Source organism: Tachyglossus aculeatus, chromosome 2 (assembly GCF_015852505.1).
Source record: "Tachyglossus aculeatus isolate mTacAcu1 chromosome 2, mTacAcu1.pri, whole genome shotgun sequence".
Classification (NCBI taxonomy): domain Eukaryota; kingdom Metazoa; phylum Chordata; class Mammalia; order Monotremata; family Tachyglossidae; genus Tachyglossus; species Tachyglossus aculeatus.
In genome coordinates, this window is record NC_052067.1 from 31037840 (window position 1) to 31057694 (window position 19855).

The following is a 19855-nucleotide window of genomic DNA, read 5'->3' on the forward strand; positions in this document are numbered from 1 at the left end:
TCTATCCACTACGCCAGGCTGGTTCTCAAAGAAATCTGTAAGGTGAGGAGGACTACAGAGTCCTTTTTTGAGCCAGGAATTTCTTAAAATGGCAGAATATATACAAATATATGATCTATATCCTGTGATCCTCCATTCTAAACTTGTATTAAATAAATTCAACTTTGTGTTGAAGGAGGAACTCGATTTGTCCCAGAGACAGAGGGGAAAAAAATTAAAATTAAATTACTTTGGCTTTGGGTTTTAATCAAATCAAGAAATGTATCAATTCTGTCAGCTGACGGGAAAGATGGGTATATTTTTGCTAGGATGTTAACCTTTAAAATTGATCCCCAAGTTAGCAACAAATCAGATTATTTCCTTGTATAATCACCTTTCATTTATACTCCAAAGGAACTAATAAGGTCATTTGGTAGATTTTAAATTAGGGAGTATTTTATAGGATCTCTGCTTCAGTACTGTAATTTGATAAGTTTAGGAAGAAGGAACAGGGAAAAGAGAATCTGGGATTTTTACAACTTGCCAGAAGCCCACAACCCTAGTGTTACCTTGATTCCTCCCTGTCCTTAAACTCTCACTCACTGCTAAATCCTGCCAATTCTTCCTAAACAACATCTCGCAGTTGGCCTTTTCCTCTCAAACCATTCGGCTACCAAACTGGCCCAATCTCGTCACTTTGTGGCTAAACTGTTACATTAGCCTACACAGTGGTGGTATCTATTACTTACCTAGAATGTAAGCCCCTTGTGGGCAGAGAATGTGTCTGCTATACTGTTATGTTATACTTTCCTAAGCGCTTAGGACAGGGCCCTGCACAGAGTAAGTGCTCAAAAAATACAATAAACACTTCAGTATGTCAAACACTGAGCTCAATGCTAGGATGCATATAGATATATAGTAAATATGTAGATATAGAGACACAGGGCTTCGCCCCTGTATCACTTAGGGCCCATAATCACAATTCCACAATGAGAGGAAAAAATCGCTTCAATTTTAGAGGTGAGAAAACTGAGGCTCAAAGATGTTGGTGTCAAAGATGTTGGCTCAAAGATGTCAGACTGAGCCCCTTCCTTCCTCTCCCCCTCGTCCCCCTCTCCATCCCCCCATCTTACCTCCTTCCCTTCCCCACAGCACCTGTATATATGTATATATGGTTGTACATATTTATTACTCTATTTATTTATTTATTTATTTATTTTACTTGTACATTTCTATCCTATTTATTTTATTTTGTTGGTATGTTTGGTTCTGTTCTCTGTCTCCCCCTTTTAGACTGTGAGCCCACTGTTGGGTAGGGACTGCCTCTATGTGTTGCCAATTTGTACTTCCCAAGCGCTTAGTACAGTGCTCTGCACATAGTAAACGCTCAATAAATACGATTGATTGATTGATTGATTGGTGACTTGCTCAAGATCCCGCAGCAGGTAGGATACAGAACTGGGATTAGACCCTGGCTTTCCTTACTCCCAGTCCCATGTTCTGTCATGCTTTTTTACTATGTCTGCTACCCCCCTATGTCAGGTCTTTAGGGATAACTAAATATAATATACACATGCTGATATATATATATATATATATATATATATATATATATTTAGAGAGAGGCAGAGAGAGAAGAATCACACACACACACACACGCACACCCTCCCCTTTCTTGATGCACAAACCACTCCCTCAATGGCAAACTCAATATTCCACCCTGCCCTCTCCTCTCATCAACTTCTATACCCAACTGCCAGCCCTAGAATATGGCCCCAAGAAGTTTCCTCTGCCCCTTCTCACTGGTCTCTTTGCCTGCAGGCTCTTCCAAGGATTTTCTTAAGATGTCACTCAGCATTCTCCACTCCTCAAAAAACTCAACTGGCTTCCCATTTCCCTCCTCATTAAGCAAAATCTCCTCATAATGGGCTTCAAGGCTCTCCATCACCTCTCCCCACCCAATTCACTCTCTCTGCTCTTTCTCAGATAACTTTCTAAGGCTTCAGCCTCCATCACTTCACTTACAGTTCTCCTCCAGCCTGGAACACACTTCCACCTTAATCCAAAAGACCACAGAGTTTATTATACGATCTATTCTGATTATTCGATTTACAAATACATTTATTCCTGAATTCCCCCCTGGAGTGAGAGCTCCTTGTGGACAAGGACTATGTTTTATGAAGCTGTTGTACTTTCCCAACTGTGCTTAGTATAGTGCATTGCACTCAGTGGGCGCTCCCTAAATACCATTATTACTATTACTGCTTTTGCTCTCTATGGTAATTGAAGAAGATTGCTCTGTCTGATTCATTATTTCTCAAAATCTCCAGGGAGGAATCCTAAGGTACTCACATGACCATGACTAAGCTGTCTTTCACTGCTTTGTTTGAAAATTGTGGGCACTCTCCTGCCTTTCTTTCAAAATAATGCTTGAATTCTGGCCAACACCACTTTTTTGGCTAAATCACATATAAAATGGGATTAAGAATGACAAATACAAGAGGGAAAGAAAGGTAAAACAGAAAAAAGCAGTAGAAACTGATTTGAGTAGTAGGATTTTAACAACTGTAAGAAAAAATATGGTGCAACAATGCAAGCCAAGTCCTGAAGTTAGGTTTCCCCCAGCTGACATTGATCACCATACTAAAGCAGTAATAATTTACAGTGATTTTCACATCACATATCTCAAAACTTGATTTAAACTGACTAAGGCCACTTTGTGAAATAAAATGTAACATAAAAAAATTACAGTCATTCCATTTTATACTTGGGTAAGCACCCTGGTCTAGTGGAAAGGGCACAAACTGGAAATAAAGAAAACCCAGATTCTAGTCCCAGCTTTGTGACTACTTTGTGCCTCAGTTTCCTCATCAGTAAAATGGAGATGAGATAGACTGTGAGCCAAATGTGGGAACATAAAGGTGTCTAATCTGATAACCTTCTATCTACCCCCAAATGGCATATAGTAAATAGTTAATACCATAATATGATTTTACAATTCTATTTTCCCTTATTTGGAAGGCCACCTGTGTTTATTATTAAAGGAAATCAAACACTTTTATTTATTGAGTGCTTACTGTGTGCAGAGCACTCTATTAAGCGCAGGGGAGAGTACAATGTAACAGATTTGGTAGACACATTCCATGTCCACAAGGAGCATACATTAATATACATAAATAAATTATGTATATGTACATAAGTGCTGAGGGGGCTGATAGTGGGGTGAACAAAGGGTGCAAATCCAAGTGCAAGGGCCATACAGAAGGGAGTGGGAGAAAAAGAAATCAGGGCTTAGCCAGGGAAGGCCTCCTGGAGATGTGATTTTAATAAAACAAGGATAACAGGATAACAAGGGGCAATGATGTTGTAAAGATACACACACAGATACTTCATTCTATTGTATGATAACTGTTAGCCACTCAATGAATATACATATCCTTCATTAACGGGGGAAGAAAGCAAAGTGTTATTTTGAGCAAACCACTTGAGACAGTTTGGGTGCTTTAAATTAACCTCTTTGTGTTACAGTTTCTTCATCTATATAATGAGCATATAAATGCTTGACATCTACTCCAGGAAGAGTGTTGTAATTATTATGGAGCAAATGTTTGCCAAGCACTTTAAAATCCTAGGATGAAAGAAATAAAAGCCTCACTTTGAGTCACACTTATTTTTGGCTTTTGAACACTGACAGGTTTCCAGTACTACTAAGAAGAAGCCCACTAGCCTTTAAAAATAAAGGGAAAACAGAAAAAATAATGTAGTGGGTGTTTTACACATTTAACAGCAATGAATATGAACTTATTTTTGATTTAGGAAAACCAAGAGTATTTAATTGACAATCTGAGATTCTGAGGTGTGAATGATTTAGATATTTCCATGAAAAGGAGTAAAAGTTCTCATAAGAGAAATACAAGATTTTTTTTCTGGAACGGGGTTTGTATCTATCTGGTAAAGAATTATCTGGATTAGCTATTGTGAAAAGGGAAATTCCATTTAACAAGAGAAACTATAATTTATGCAATATAGGGCATGCACATCATTAGAAAAAAACTAGATCCCTTTTGGGATTGTTCCAAGGAAAGACTTAGGAAAGAAGTTTTCCTTCTTATAAAAATAGAGATTTGTTCAAGTCATTTTGCCTAGCTAGCTCAAAGGATATAAAATGTAGAAGGGAAGCCTGGTACTCTGAGTGGGGCTTTGAAAATCAAATTTGATCCTTGTTCCTTTATCAGGGACACTGAAAAATAACCTGCAAATAGTGTTAGGGCTCACTTGGGAAGGCCTTACTGATGAGGAACCGTTTGAAACTGCCTTAAATAATGTGAAGGATACTTGAAACTATTTTTCTGTTCATTTTCAATGCTTCTCTGTTTTTGTGGGCTCAAGGGGATTTCTTCTCACAGGAATATCTGCATCACTGGCTATTGAAAAACTGACCCTAAGGAGACGTTCACTGTGGCTTTTAATCTGGTGTTCCACTGTTTCTGAATATTAACTGTTTCTAAAAATGAGGCAGATAGCCAGGACAGAATATACTGTGAGAATGAACTGTCTCTGTTTTTCCATGTAGTGAAACAATTGATTTCCACCAATTAATATTTGAACAACATGCATCGGGGCCTTAAATCAGGTGGAATCTCAAGGATCCCATCCCCTAACTGTGGAAGTTCCTCAAGGTTCAGTTCTGAGTCCCCCTTCTATTTTCAGCAACATCCACTCTCTTGGAGAACTCATTCGCTCCCATGGCTTCAGCTGCTGTAAGAAGTATTTACAAATCTACAACTCCAACCCTGATTTCTCCTTCTGTGCAGCCTCATATCTCCTTCTGCCTTCAGGACATCCCTTCCTGGATGTCCCACCAACAACTTAAGCTTAACATGTCCAAAACAAAACTCCTCATCTTCCCACCCAAACCCTGACATTCCCATCACTGAAGACAGCAGCATTACCATCCTTCCTGTCTCACAAGTCTGTAACCTTGGCATTATCCTCAACTCATCTCTCTCATTCAACTCAAATATTTTATCTATTGGTCCCACCTTCACAACATCATTAAAATCTGCCCTCTCCTCATCCAAACTGCTACAACGCTTATCCAACCACTAATCCTATCCTGCCTTGATTACTGCATCAGCCTTTTTGCTGATCTACCTGCCTGCTGTCTCTCCTCATTCTAGTCCAAACTTCACTCTGCAACCCGGATCATTTTTCCAAAAAGCCATTCAATTCATGTTTCCTCACTCCTCAAGAACCATTTCCACATCAAATAGAAACTTCTCACCATTGACTGTAAATACTTAATCACTTTGTCCCCCTCTTCTCTTACTTCGCTGATTTCCTAATACAATCCGGCACTCAATTCATAGCTCCTCTAATGCCAACATACTCATAGCTCCTCTAATGCCAACGTACTCACCATACCTCAATCACATCTATCTTGTCACAAACCTTTTTTCTATGCGCTGCCTCTGGCCTCGAACTTCGTCCCCCTTCATACCTGACAGACATCACTTTCCCCTCCTTCACAGCCTTATATCACATCTCTTTCAACATGACTTCCCAAACAAAACCTTCATTTTCTCTATCCCTCTCCCGTCTACATCACCCTTGCACTTGGATTTTACCCTATATTCACCCCATTTTCAGGCCCACAGCACTTAGGTACATAACCATAATTTATTTTTATGCCTGTCTCCCCTCTTTAACATAAGCTCCCAAGGGGCAGGGAACATGTCTACCAATTCCTTTATACGGTACTCTTCCAAGCGCTGCCTATAGTGTTCTGCACATAGTGAAAGGGATTTCTGGAGAGGATTAAATGGGAAGCAGCAAAGATGATTAAAGGTACTGGATGAAAAGTTAATTGATCTAAATGATCTGAAAAATTAAAGCCTCAGGGTAACTGTCTTTAGCTATATAAAGGGTTATTAGGCAGAAAACAGCAGCCGCCTATTCTCCATCTCAATTAAGGTCATACAAAATAAGAGAAGATGGGATTAAAATTCAACAGGAGGGATTTAAGCTTTATAAAAAGGAAGTATCTTTCTAATAATGAGGGTTATTCAATAGTGGCATGGTTTGGTAAAGTCAGTTATGGAATCTCCTTTCCTGGAGAGAGTTAAAAATAGGATACATCCTCACTGGTCCAGAAGTATTCCAAGAGAGTCCAGGTTGAGTCCAAGGAATCAGTCAAACATGGATGCTTTAACAAATTGCTGAACTTTAGCCTTTCCTTGACTTGGGTGCCTTGAAGGCAAACCACCGATCTCTGCAGACAATTGGGGCCCATGAGTGATGATGATTCATAACCCGACACTCCCCTGGGCTGTCTAAAATGAATTCCCTGAAGTAAGACTAGCATTAGAAGCATGGCATAGTGGATAGAGCATGGGCATGGGAGTCAGAAGGTCATGGGTTCTAATCTTGGCTCCACCACCTGTCTGCTGTGGGACCTTGGGCAAGTCACTTCACTTCTCTGGGCCTCAGTTACCTCATCTGTAAAATGGGGAAGGAGACCCTGAGCCCCGCATGGCACAGGGATTGTGTCCAACTGGATTTGCTTGTATCCACCCCAGCACTTAGTACAGTGCCTGGCACAAATACCATTATTATTATTAGTAGTAGTTAGTAGTAGAAGTCATAGCAGCAGTTGTGGCCTGCCATTCTGCACATGGGGAAGCAGCTGGCCTAGTGAATAGAGCACAAGCCTGGGAGTCAGAAGGACCTGGGTTCTAATCCTAACATCACCACTTGTCTGCTGTGTGACCTTGGGCAAGTCACTTCATTTCCCTGTAACTCAGTCCCTTCATCTGTAAAATGGGAATTAAGACCACGGCCCCCATGTGGGGCATGGACTGTGTCCAACCTGATTTGCTTGTACCTACCCCAGTGCTTAGTACAGTGCCTGGTACATCATCATCATCATCATCAATCGTCTTTATTGAGCGCTTACTAAGGGCTTATCAAATGCCACTAAAAAAAAAGTCTCCCCACTCTTCAAAAATCTCCAAGGTTTGCCCATCCCTCTCCACATCAAGCAGAAACTCCTATCAATCTGCTTAAAGCCACTCTAATAGCGCTCTCCCTTCTACTAGAGAAGCATTGTGGCTTAGTGGCTTAGCATGGGCCTGAGAGCCAGAAGAACCTGGGTTCTAATCCTGGCTCCATCATTTGTCTGTTCTGAGACCTTGGACAAATCACTTCACTTCTCTGGGCCTCAGTTACCTAATCTGTACAATGAGAATTAAGAGTGTGAGCCCCATGTGGGACAGGAACTGTGGCCATCCTGATTAACTTGTATCCTCAAAAATCTCCAGTGGCTACCAATCAATCTGCGCATCAGGCAGAAACTCCTCACCCTGGGCTTCCAGGCTGTCCATCACCTCGCCCCCTCCTACCTCACCTCCCTTCTCTCCTTCTCCAGCCCACCCCGCACCCTCCGCTCCTCCGCCGCTAGTCTCCTCACTGTACCTCGTTCTCGCCTGTCCCGCCATCGACCCCCAGCCCATGTCATCCCCCGGGCCTGGAATGCCCTCCCTACGCCCATCCGCCAAGCTAGCTCTCTTCCTCCCTTCAAGGCCCTGCTGAGAGCTCACCTCCTCCAGGAGGCCTTCCCAGACTGAGCCCCTTCCTTCCTCTCCCCCCCTCGTCCCCCTCTCCATCCCCCCCATCTTACCTCCTTCCCTTCCCCACAGCACCTGTATATATGTATACACGTTTGTACATATTTATTACTCTATTTATTTATTTATTTATTTTACTTGTACATATCTGTTCTATTTATTTTGTTAGTATGTTTGGTTTTGTTCTCTGTCTCCCCCGTTTAGTCTGTGAGCCCACTGTTGGGTAGGGACTGTCTCTATATGTTGCCAATTTGTACTTCCCAAGCGCTTAGTACAGTGCTCTGCACATAGTAAGCGCTCAATAAATACGATTGATGATGATGATGATGATGATCTACCCCAGTGCTTAGAACAGTGCTTGGCATATAGTAAGCGCTTAACAAGTACCATCACTGTTATTACTTACCCTCACACTTTGCTCCTCTAATGTCAATCTACTCACTGTGCTTTGCTCTTGTCCCTCTCACCACTGACCCTCGCTCACACCCTCTCTCCTGCCTGGGGCTCCTTTCCCCTTCCTATCCGGCAAACCACTATTCTCCCCCATCTTCAAAACCCTCTTAAAATTATATCTCTTCCAGGAAGCCTTCCCTGACTAATCTCCCTGCCCTGTTTCCTCCCCTAATGTACTTGAGTCCTCATCCCACCCTTCAACCTTCTAGAGCACTTTGCTCCCTGCAACCTGCATTTAAATGTCTGCCTCCCTCACTCCCTGATGGCAGGTATTATGTCTACTAATGCTACTGAATTTTCCCAGTCACTCAGTACAAGGCTCTGCACTGAAAAAGCACTCAAATGCAATTGATTGATTGAATTATGCATGGGGGAAGCTCAGAATAATGACCTAACATATTCTGTGACCTCAAGAGTTTACATACACTCTGATGGGAGTCCAAGCATACAAATGTTTACAGAGAAATGTCAGGTAAGGAGCATTCATGAAAATACTGGAAGTTTGCATGTGCTCTGGGGCCACTTTAGAGAGGGGGAGATTCAGAACCTCTCTAGCTTCTGTGGTCTCTCTGCTCAGTAGAGCTCTGAACTTACCCTACCTCTGACTCCCTCATTTCAGGCCATGGAGAACTCATGGAAGTTAGAGATAAAAGTCTGAATCAATCAATAAGTGATAAATCAATCAATAAGTGATACTGACTGGACACTTACTGTGTGCAGAACACTGCATTAAGTACTTGGAAGAGCACAACAGAGTAGGTAGGCACAATCCCTGCCCACAAGGAGTTTACGGAGGTCTTAGACAATGTAAAACAAATATGTAAATCATTATATGCTACAAAACTCAGTTATCTGCTACTTACCTATAACATTTTTGCAGTGTTCTCAATTTTCTGATTTGAAAAAACTCCTACGTTTTTGTGGAAAAATTCAAATTTCAGATTTTTCAAAGAAATTTTACATTACGCTTAACACATTCACTAGAACACCCTTTTTGGCAAGGCAGTAAACAATGTACACCCTCTTACTCTCTATAATCCATTTTGCAAGTTTTACTGGCTGTCTTCCCTGGAGGCGTTAATTGGTGTAGCATTCAGTTGGGCCCTTATTCACATCTTCATTTCACATCATATTTCTCCGTAGCCACAACTCCTCAAAGACTCATTAAGGTTTAACAGACTTTATTTTTATTTTAAGGAGAAAATTAATATGGCACTACTTAAGGTGAAGAAGACTTTGATGTTCTTCTAGCTAAGTGGATTTTAATACTTTCTCCCAGAGCATCAAATCCAATAGACTGCTGTATAATAAACTATTGTCTTTAATTGTATTACCAAGGGTACAATAAAGTATTTACTCCTTCCTACTCTCACAGGAATGGTAGAAGACTTTTGATCCAGCTTCAGCTACCGTTTGAGCATTAACAGTACTTTTTCACATATATAATAATGATCGTGGCATTTGTTCAGCACTTATTATGTGCCTTGTACTAAGCACTGAGGTGTATGCACAAGATCACCAAGTTGGACACAGTCCCTGCCCAAAATGGGGCTCACTAGAGGGAGGGAGAACAAGTAGGAATCTGCCATTTTGCAGACGAGGAAATTGAGCCAGGTAAAATAACAATAATAATAATAATAATAATAATAATAATAATAATAATAATGGTATTTGTTAAGTGCTTACTATGTTCCAGGAACTGTACTAAGCTCTGGGGTGCACAGAAGCAAATCGCCTTGTACACAGTCCCTGTTCCACATGGGGCTCACAGTCTCAATTCCCATTTTACAGATGAAGTATCCGAGGCACGGAGAAGTGAAGTGACTTGCCCAGGGTCACACAGCAGACAAGTGGCGGAGTCAGAATAAGAACTCGTGACCTTCTGACACTCAGGCCTGTGCTCTATCCATGCTGCAGAAGTAAGTTCACAAAGCAGGCAAGTGGCAGCGCTGGGATTAATCCAAAACATTTTCTTTAATGGTTTTCCTTTGGTAAATTACCTCTTCACTTTATATGCTAGAACAGTGCTAAGTGTACTACAGTTACCTAGCAGTATTAGCTAGCAGTAATGATAATAATAATAATGATGATATTTGTTAAGCGCTTACTACGTGCAAAGCACTATTGTAAGCACTGGGGAGGTTACAAGGTGATCAGGTTGTCCCACGGGGGGCTCACAGTTTTAATCCCCATTTCACAGATGAGGTAACTGAGGCCCAGAGAAGTTAAGTGACTTGACCAAAGTCACACAGCTGACAATTGGCGCAGCCGGGATTTGAACCCATGAACTCTGACTCCAAAGCCCGTGCTCTTTCCACTGAGCCACGCTGCTTCTCTAATACTAATACTAATCACTAATACTGCTAGTACAGTGCTCTGCACACAGTAAACACTCAATAAATACCAATGATGATGATGACAAAGAGTCCTTGGATTACATCATAATTGGTTACTGAAATCTCAGTCTTAAATTGAAACAAAGTAAGTAAAAATCAACTTTCTCATGGAAAAATCTTATAAACCAGATTGGTTCCTGAACTACGGTTATACACCCTATTTTTACTAAAATTTATCAAAAACATTTATTGAGTACTTACAGACCACTGTACTAAGTGTTCGGGAAAGTACAATGGAATTACTAGATTCATTCATTGATTCATTCAATCGTATTTACTGAGCGCTTACTGTGTGCACAGCACTGTACTAAGTGCTTGGGAAGTACAAGTTGGCAACATATAGAGACAGTCCCTACCCAACAATGTGATTTCTGCCCTCAAATAATTTACAAACTAGCAGGAGGGGGAGTCAGACACTAAAACTGAATATAAGAGGAAGTGATAAAGTACAAAGACGTGAACATATGTGCTACAGGGTTCTTTGAATACTCTAGTGCTTAGATGGCACAAGTGTTGCAATGGCAATATTGGGGACAGAAAAAGGTGGAAAGATTAGCAAGGCTTCCTGGAGGAAATGTGATTTCAGAAGGGCTTTGAAATTGGGGAGAACAGTGGTCTGTCAGATGTGACAGTCTTCTAGACTGTGAGCCCACTGTTGGGTAGGGACCGTCTCTATATGTTGCCAACATGTACTTCCCAAGCGCTTAGTACAGTGCTCTGCACACAGTAAGCGCTCAATAAATACAATTGATTGATTGATTGATGTGAAGAAGGAGGGTGTGAACAACAGGTCATGGCAGGAAAGATCCTAGCAGGGCACAAGTGAGTAGACTGGTTTGAGAGGAATGAAGCATGCATCCAGGGTTCTAGTTAGGTATAGTGGGAGAAGAGAGTGGCTAAGTACTGGGGAGAGAGCTGTTTGAGTGCCTCATAGCTACATCAATCAATGGTAATCAATGGTAATTACTGAGTGCTTGCTGCGGGTAGAGAGTTGGGAGACATGTTCCCTGCTCACAAGGAACTTACAGTCTAGAGGGGGAGACAAATATTAATTAAAAATAAGTAAATTATGGATGCGCTGTAGGCCTGAGGGTAGAGTGAATTTCAAGTGCTTAAAGGATAGTTCCAAGGGTGACGCAGAAGAGAGAGAGGCTGAGGAAAAGAGGGTGTTGTCAGGGAAGGTCTCTCGGGGGCGGTGTGACCTTGATAATAATAATAATAATAATGATGGTATTTGTTAAATGCTTACTATGTGCAAAGCACTGTTCTAAGCGCTGGGGGAACACAAGGCGATCAGGTTGTCCCACGTGGGGCTCACAATCTTAATCCCCATTTTACAGATGAGGGAACTGAGGCACAGAGAAGTGAAGTGACTTGCCCAAAGTCACACAGCTGACAATTGGCGGAGCTGGGATTTGAACCCATGACCTCTGACGCCAAAGCCCATGCTCTTTCCACTGAGCCACGCTGCTTCTTAAAATATTTAGATGATAAAATAATGATTAAAATAATTAATGATTAGTGATCAATTAATCATTAATTAATTATTAATGATTAAAGTAATGATAAGGCTTTGAAGGTGGAGAAAGTGGTGGTCTGACATATTATGTACCCATCTGTAATTTATTTATTTATATTAACATTTGTCTTCCCATCTAGACTGCCGGCTTGTTGTGGGCAGGGACATGTCTACCGACTCTGTTATAGTGTACTCTCCCAAGAGCTTAGCTCAGTGCTCTGCACACATCAATCAATACCATCGATTGATTCGTATTGGGGTGAGGGCTTCCAGGCTAGGGGGAGGACACTGGAAAGGGGTCGGTGGTGAAACAGATGATATCGAGGTACAGTAAGCAAGCTGGCGTTAGAGGAGTGAAATGTATGGGCTGGAACAGACAGCGCTTAGAACAGTGCTTTGAACATAGTAAGTGCTCAATAAATGCCATCATTATTATTAGTAGTAGGAAATCAGTGAGGTAAGCTAGGAGGGCTTGAGCAGACTGATAAGCATTAAAGTCGATCATAAGGAGTTTCTGTTTGGTGAGGAGGTGTTGGGGAACTACTGAAGTTTCTTGAGGAGGGTGAAGATGGTTTTATAGAGAAATGATCCGGGCATCAGAGTGGAGTTCTATGGAGTCAATATGGATATGAACAATGTGTTTGTATTGTTTTGTTAATGTGTTTATACTGAGTCAGGGAGGTCCTGTGATAGGTGATCTATGATAGGGAAGCAGGTTTTACTCCACAGGAGGTAAAATGGATGTCAATCCTCCTAGTGATTCTGCCTAGAGATAAGATAATCCTCCCATCCCACCCAGGTTCTTTCTCCCCAACTAATTTCCTTCCCCATTACATCTTTCAAAGTGTTTCCCTCTTTCCTTACAGGTCCAATGCCCCCCTCACCACCCATGCCCCCAGAACTAGGGCCAAAGTGGAGGCTATGGTTGGAAAGTCAAAACCGATGAGGTGTAAAATGGAAACTGAAATTTAGAAGTATTTTAAGTGTCATTCACTTGAATTCCAAACATCCTAAATCGAGGACTGCCTGTATGAAATGTGGGTAATCACTGGGTCCCAATTTCACTGAGGCATTCCCAGGTAAGGATAGGGATCAGAGGAGGAGGAAGCTGTGTTGGAATCCCCCAAATATCCTGGAATGTCAGCAAAGGGTCTGAATTCCAAGTGTCACTGTAGCATTCTCTAGGGGCTTGAAGTCTGATGCCTGGGCACAGAGTATACTCAGAAAAGGATGGGTTCCCAGTAGCTTCCTCTATTTGGCCTGGGTAATGGGAGGCAGGGATCTGGGAGTTGAAGTTAGGGGGGCTTGGCCAATAGCACAGATTTTCATGGATTTCCTCCTCACTACCCTCAGAGGCAAAAGGAGGAAATATAGGATGTGTGGGGCTGGTGAGTGTCTGAAGAGGTTATAAATCTCCACTGGGGCAGTGGGGATGGGGGACGCTCATCCAGAGGCAAGAGTCACAGTTTCAACTCTCATAATTTGGTTCAGCGTAACTAAATGATACTCCCTAGAGGTCTGAAAAAGTCTGTAGCCCTCAAGAAAGAAAGCAGTTTTGTTTGATTTGACTGACTCTTTTTATTAGTCATTCTAATAGGTGATTTTCAGGGTTTGACTTTCAGTTCAAGGTGGGTTATCTGTCTTGAGCATCCTTTTGACCCAGACGATCCACCAATCGTGGGTGACAATGATTCTTTCCTATTCTTCTTACTGCTCTTCTTAATCACCACGTTTTTCCATGCTCATTTCCTTTCCTTCCTCAATTCTCTCCTGTCCGACCTCAGCCGATGCTATCACTGACAGGGCAGGGCCTGCTTTTATATTTCATTGGGTTTGATATAATGGCCCAGCTGGCTCCCTATACCTTTTTCTCCTGTTTCCTTTAAATGGGTCACCTTTCTCATCTCTATTTACAACATGGAAAGTTACACAATTTCCATATCTGATGACCTTGGCTCCCTCCGTCTCCAATTTATGTTCTTTATGTAAAAGAATCCCTTTCGGTAAAAGGTTATCTCTTCATCATTCGGATTCAGAAGCTCTGTTTTCTCTTGACTTCAATGGAAAAATATTTTTTCCTCTTTGACACACCTTTATTTTTCTATCTTCTTTGTGTTACCATATTATACTACCTTTGGGGTTAACTTTCACTCCTTTCAAAATTCCCAACACGCTCTGGCACTACTCAAAATATTTTAACTGTGCATCCATAACCACACTTTGCAAATTCCAATTAAAAGGATTCCCACTACTGGAAGACTGATTCTGAAACTCCTTACAGCTAGTGACTAGCTCCGGGACTGGACAAATCAAGTTGCAGGTCATGCTTCTGCTTCAGAAAGTGTCAGATGACACTTTATTTTTCATGTTATTTTTACGTTTACAATACAGGATTGAAGTTATGTGTATGTCTATGCTAGTCTCCTTTAACTGGGGAATAATCTATGGTTCACCTTCAGAAAATTATCATTGCATACATATATAATACCATTATGGCTGAATAACCCCATCCTCCATTAAATTTCTTTTGCCTCCCATGAAGTCTTAAGTGTATCTCCTTGTGGTCTACTGTATATTTTTCTATGTTCTTCTATTTTTAAGGTTAGAATTCACATATGTAGGCTCGCCATGTAATTTTTAAAGAAAACTAGGGTCTGAAGGAAACAGCTCCAAGAGGACAGGATTTCGCGAAATATCTTCCACCCCATGCAAACGTCCGAGTTCATCGAACATTTTACTAGACTTCTCACACTTTGCAATGCCACTGCTACTGCTATATTCCTTAGTCCTTCTCCAGTACTTCCATGCTTCTCTCTTTTCCTCCCATCCCTTGCCCTTTTCCCCAGAGTCCTCAGCCCCTATTCCCCAGACCCTACTCTTCTGCCTACGTAGCTTTTCTGCCCTCGTGCTCCTCTCCATTTTCTTCCCATCCCAACCTTTATCCCTAAGTGCCTCCAGTCCCTGTTCTTTCCCCCAAGTGCCTGGACTCAGAACCCTCCCCCTCTGCATTTTCAGGTGACTCCCACGGGGAAGCCCCAGCCACTCTACTGAGGACAGTAATAATACCTGTGGCATTTTTTAGGCTCTTACCATGTGCTTATCACTGAGATTCAAACAATACAATCTTCGAGGGCCGGGATAATATCTGCCAACTTGATTGTATTGTTCTATCCCAAGCACAGTACTCTGTACCAAGTAAATGTTCAATAAATACCACTAATTTGATTGATCAGATCATATGAAGTTTCCGAACTACCTGCCATGTCCTCTTAGCTTTGAGAGCCTGAATCTACCCACTCACATGCTGGTTCAAGAAATCTTCACCATCCAGGTAATGTTCCTGCCTGGCACTTGCCAATAATAATAATAATAATAACAATAATGATAATAATAATTAGCACTTACCCATGATAATAACAATAATAATGATAACTATGGTATTTCTTAAGTGCTTACTATGTGCCAAATACCATTGTAAGCACTGGTGTAGATACAAGGTAAGCAGGTTGTCCCACATTGGGTTCAAAGTCTTAATCCCCATTTTACAGATGAGATAACTGAGGCACAGAGAAGTGCAGTGGCTTGCCCAAGGTCACAAGGCAGATGAGTGGAAGAGGCGGGATTAGAATCCACAACCTCTGACTCCCAAGCCATGCTGCTTCTCTTCATTCTTTCCTCTCCTAGGAGCAGAGCTCGTCCTGCGGATGCCTGTGAGCACTGTGATATTTCCCCTCCTTGACAGTCTATTATTAAAATAGCCACTCTTATGGTTCAGACTGCACCTATCATCTCTAATTTTTCCTCTCACTATTCATCCAGAACCTCTAAACTAGGAACGCAAAGCTCGTATGTGAGTCTATGAAAACCCATTTCCCCCATCAGATGGTAAGTTTATCACGAGTGAGGATGGTGTCTTTTACTTTGATTGTCCTCTTCCAACAGTGCTCCAACCACAGTAGGTACTCAAGGAATGCAACCAATTCTACAGCCTATTTTAATAGGAGCCAGAAATGAGGCTTTTATGGGGATGGCATCAGCGACCCAAGATTAAGAAGGGAGATGGGGAGCAGGAGAGAAGTTATGCAAGAAATGTGAGCACTCTCCCTGATCCCCACCTCAAACGCACACTTCCACAACCCCGGCCCTGCTGCACACAGAGATCACTCGTCGGGTGTCCAGAGGGAGGACAAGACATTTACACTCTTTTAGGCCTTTCTGTCCAGCCAAACAGAAGCCATGTGGTTTCAAAGCACAAGGGGACTGCGTTTATTATAATCAAAATTCTTGGATTTAAGTAGGCCTATTTCTGAATTCTTAAAATGCAGAAGTGAAGGTTAGAAATACGACTACTCAGAAGATTTTCTTGCTTCCTTGGTTATTTTTATCTATTGCTTAAGAAGATCTTGCCTAGGCTGAAATCTGCAATTACTCTCCAATTGTTAGATTGAGAACTCCGGTAATTCTTGCAAAACGTTGCAAAACAAGCTAGGCCTTGGCAAGTGTTTTCTTGAATTTATGAAAATACAAAATACACTGGATTCTCATTTAATTAGAAAAATGAATTAGGCAAACAAGCATTTGATTTTAAAATTTAAGCTATATGACAATAGTAACTCCTGTCAAAATTCACCTAACTTGAAGAATCCCCACAGAATTCTCTTCTTTTTCTCAGACTTTGCTATTTTCTTTTTAAATGTGCAATAGCAGCATCTTTCCTAAAGGTTATTTCTTATTTTGCATGACAACCAATGATCCATTCAGTGAGTTAAAAAAATATTAGACATAAAAGCCTTAGATAGACCAAATATTTGGGAAGATTCTTGTGAAATAATTTTTAGAGCAACACAAATGTATAAGTACCAAATTGTTGAAGGGGGTGTGTGTGTGTGTGTGTGTGTGTGTGTGTGTGTGTGTGTGTGTGTGTGTGTGTGTGTGTGTGTGTGTGTGTGTGTGTGTGTGTGTGTGTGTGTGTGTTTTTAAATCACAACAATGCCTTTCCCTTTAATGCACAGGAAGTAAAACTTCACACAGTAATGGATTGATTCTTGTTTCCCACTCAATTTTAAAACTCTGAGGATTAGATCTCTATTTCATAGCTGAGTTTGTTCCATGAAGGTAATGTAATTGATTACTACCAGAGAGATAGTGGAGCACTTGCGTATCCAGCATTCCTTCTAACTTTAGAAAAACAACCCCATTACTTTCTATGCTATTGCAACTAGCAGGGTTCAGCTCCAATCATATTCCAAAAATTGTGAAAATTTTCCATTAACACTCTATGTGATGAATTCTGCACTCAACATCCCCAAACAAATGCTCTCAAAACATGGCCCCATCTGTCAGTGTTTCCAGAAAATGGTACAAACCTTCCTTTTTATCTTCAGGGGTAAGCTTCACCTTTGTATCTGTTATATCTTTGAAGGAAGCCAGGAATAGGACCACATCCCCTTTCTCATTCTTTATAGGAACGATGTCCAATAGGCACCAAAATGAAGACCCTGTAAAGATAAAGGGGTGCATTCCACTGGTTATTTTTTTCTAGACATACACAGAAAATCAAAACAAAGTACTAATCACTGACACTGCGACTCATTCAATTCTGAACCAAAGGACAAGTTTCTCACTGAGAAGGGCAGTTAAAAGGATCAGAAGCTAGGCATAGGTGTTCAGCTCCTGGATTTCTACATGCATCTTCCACTGAAACTCTTCCTCTAGAACTCAGACATGCATTAAGAGAAAATTTATCTTTGAGGGCAGCAACATAATTTAATGAAGCTGCTTTTTTCTCTCAAACCACATTCTTCCTTTGAACTCTGTATTGATGTTGGTACAATTTAAATGTATCATCACCTCCTTGACACACCCTGACATCTGAAGAGTCCTCTTAATTCTGATGCTTATTCAACTTGAGGTCAATGCTCAAACCTTTCTTCAAATCTCTTTCAAAGATCACAATATTTATTGAAAACAAGACCACTTTTTACTTTAAACAAGATGTTAAGCAGGGGCGTAGGTGATTAAAAGCGGGCACGCCTACACTCGGTATGTATCTTTCTCCTTATTGATGAGTCACAGTAAAGTAACTTATTTCTTTATTAAATAAAAGTAATTGTAAATTATTTCCTCTACCGTTAATCAGAAAACAAGTTAATAAGTACCACAGAGATGAGAGGAAGGCCTACTTTTAACATATTGCATGGTAGAAAAAAAATATACACAAACATATGTATCTCAAACCCTTCAAATTGGGATGAAGGCACAATTTCCTGCACTCGACTTTGTAATACAATTTCCTGCACTGGACTTTTTATTGTCAGCAGGATTAGTCTTTAGTGAAACTGTTTCATCCTTCCTCCAAACTCTTTTGACTGAGCCTCAGGCCCAGCTGTTTCCAGAGCAATTCAGGTAAAGGTTTTGGGGGAGTCCCTGGCCACAAACAGAAACGGTTCCATTCACACAGGAGAAGCGGGTATGTAACCATGGCAACCATATCCTTGGGGATAATAATAATACCACCTTTAACTTTTAGAGGACTTTGGCATCATTTATCTCCCAGAATCCCTGTGAGGTTGGGAGAGAAGGACTATTAAACCCACTTTACAGATGAGGAGCCTGAAGCCTAGAGGGGTGAAATGACTTGCTCAAGATGGCACAGCAGACGAGTGGCAGGGCAGGGGCCAAACCTCAGGCCATTCTCCCCAGTGCTTTTGGACAGATAAGCTTTCCCCATGCCAATTTCTGAGTATTTCTACCTTCCATGCCCTTCATAAGTCAGCCGTATTTATTGAGCACTCACTGTGAGCAGAGTACTGAACTAAGAGCTTAGGAGAGTACAATAAGGTAGGCATGCATGATCCCTGCCCTCAAGGAGCGAGCTTATCTCTCGCTCCAACTCACAGGGTACAGAATCATTTCCAGTAAATGAATGTTTCTAAAGCAGAGACCCTCTCATCTAAAAGGGGCTTTAGAACAGAAATTCTGATACATGTTAACTTCTACTGATTATCGCAGCTCTAATGATAAACAGTCCAGGCAATTTTTAATTGATAAGGACAGGCAAGGATTTGGAAGACAAAAGGGAGGAAGAAACTGAGCAAGGTCAAAGAAATGTATATTTGAACAAGTTAAACACAAAGGAAATGAAATCTCCACCCTCTGGTCAGGACACATATGATTAACATTTATTTGCTTACTTTTGTTTTCATCATTTGCATAGTGGTTCTTATTCTATGTTGGACAATTTATGTTCACTTTCAGTTCTCATTAAATTATAAACTAGCTTGAGAGCAGGGACTGTATCTTTTAGGCTCCAAATCTGTGTGGCCGGCACAACCAATGCATGCAAAGGCAGGATCCATTCCATTAACCAATCAATTATTCAATCAATGGCATTTATTGAGTGCCTACTATGGTTAGAGCACTGTACTAAGTGCTTGGGCAAGTCCAATAGGACAGAGTTGGCAGGCATATTCCCTCCCTACAACAAGCTTAAAGTGTAGAGGGGGAGACAGACATTAATATAGATAATTCAAAATGTATGATTTAAAGATATGGAGGATAAATATCAAGGTCTTGGAAAAAGAACAAAGCCTGCTACGTGCTTGAAGATAATATTCACAGCAGCACTATAGGAACAAGGAATGCCAGTTATGAGTAACACCATTCAAAATGAAAGGGAACTTCTTACGGAGACTGTCCATTGGACAGACATCAAGGGAGCGGGTATGACAAAAGATAATATCAAGACTGGTTGGATGAAAATAAGTGTTTAATACAGTGCTCTGCACACAGTAAGTGCTCAATAAATGTTATTGATTGAAATGTCTCAAATTTTAAAACCACTAGGTTCACTTTCTGTTTTGTTACTTCTAATTATAACAAAC

General features: G+C 41.1%; 1 protein-coding gene across 1 annotated transcript in view; it reads right to left on the reverse strand.

Annotated features, from left to right (window-relative positions):
- The window catches only part of KCNH8 (potassium voltage-gated channel subfamily H member 8), a 268495-nt gene that overhangs the window by 143526 nt on the left and 105114 nt on the right, over nt 1-19855 (reverse strand). Inside the window, exon 3 of the mRNA XM_038769533.1 lies at nt 17339-17470. Within this exon, the coding sequence (XP_038625461.1) occupies nt 17339-17470 (132 nt within the window). The remainder of the gene's footprint in view (nt 1-17338; nt 17471-19855) is intronic.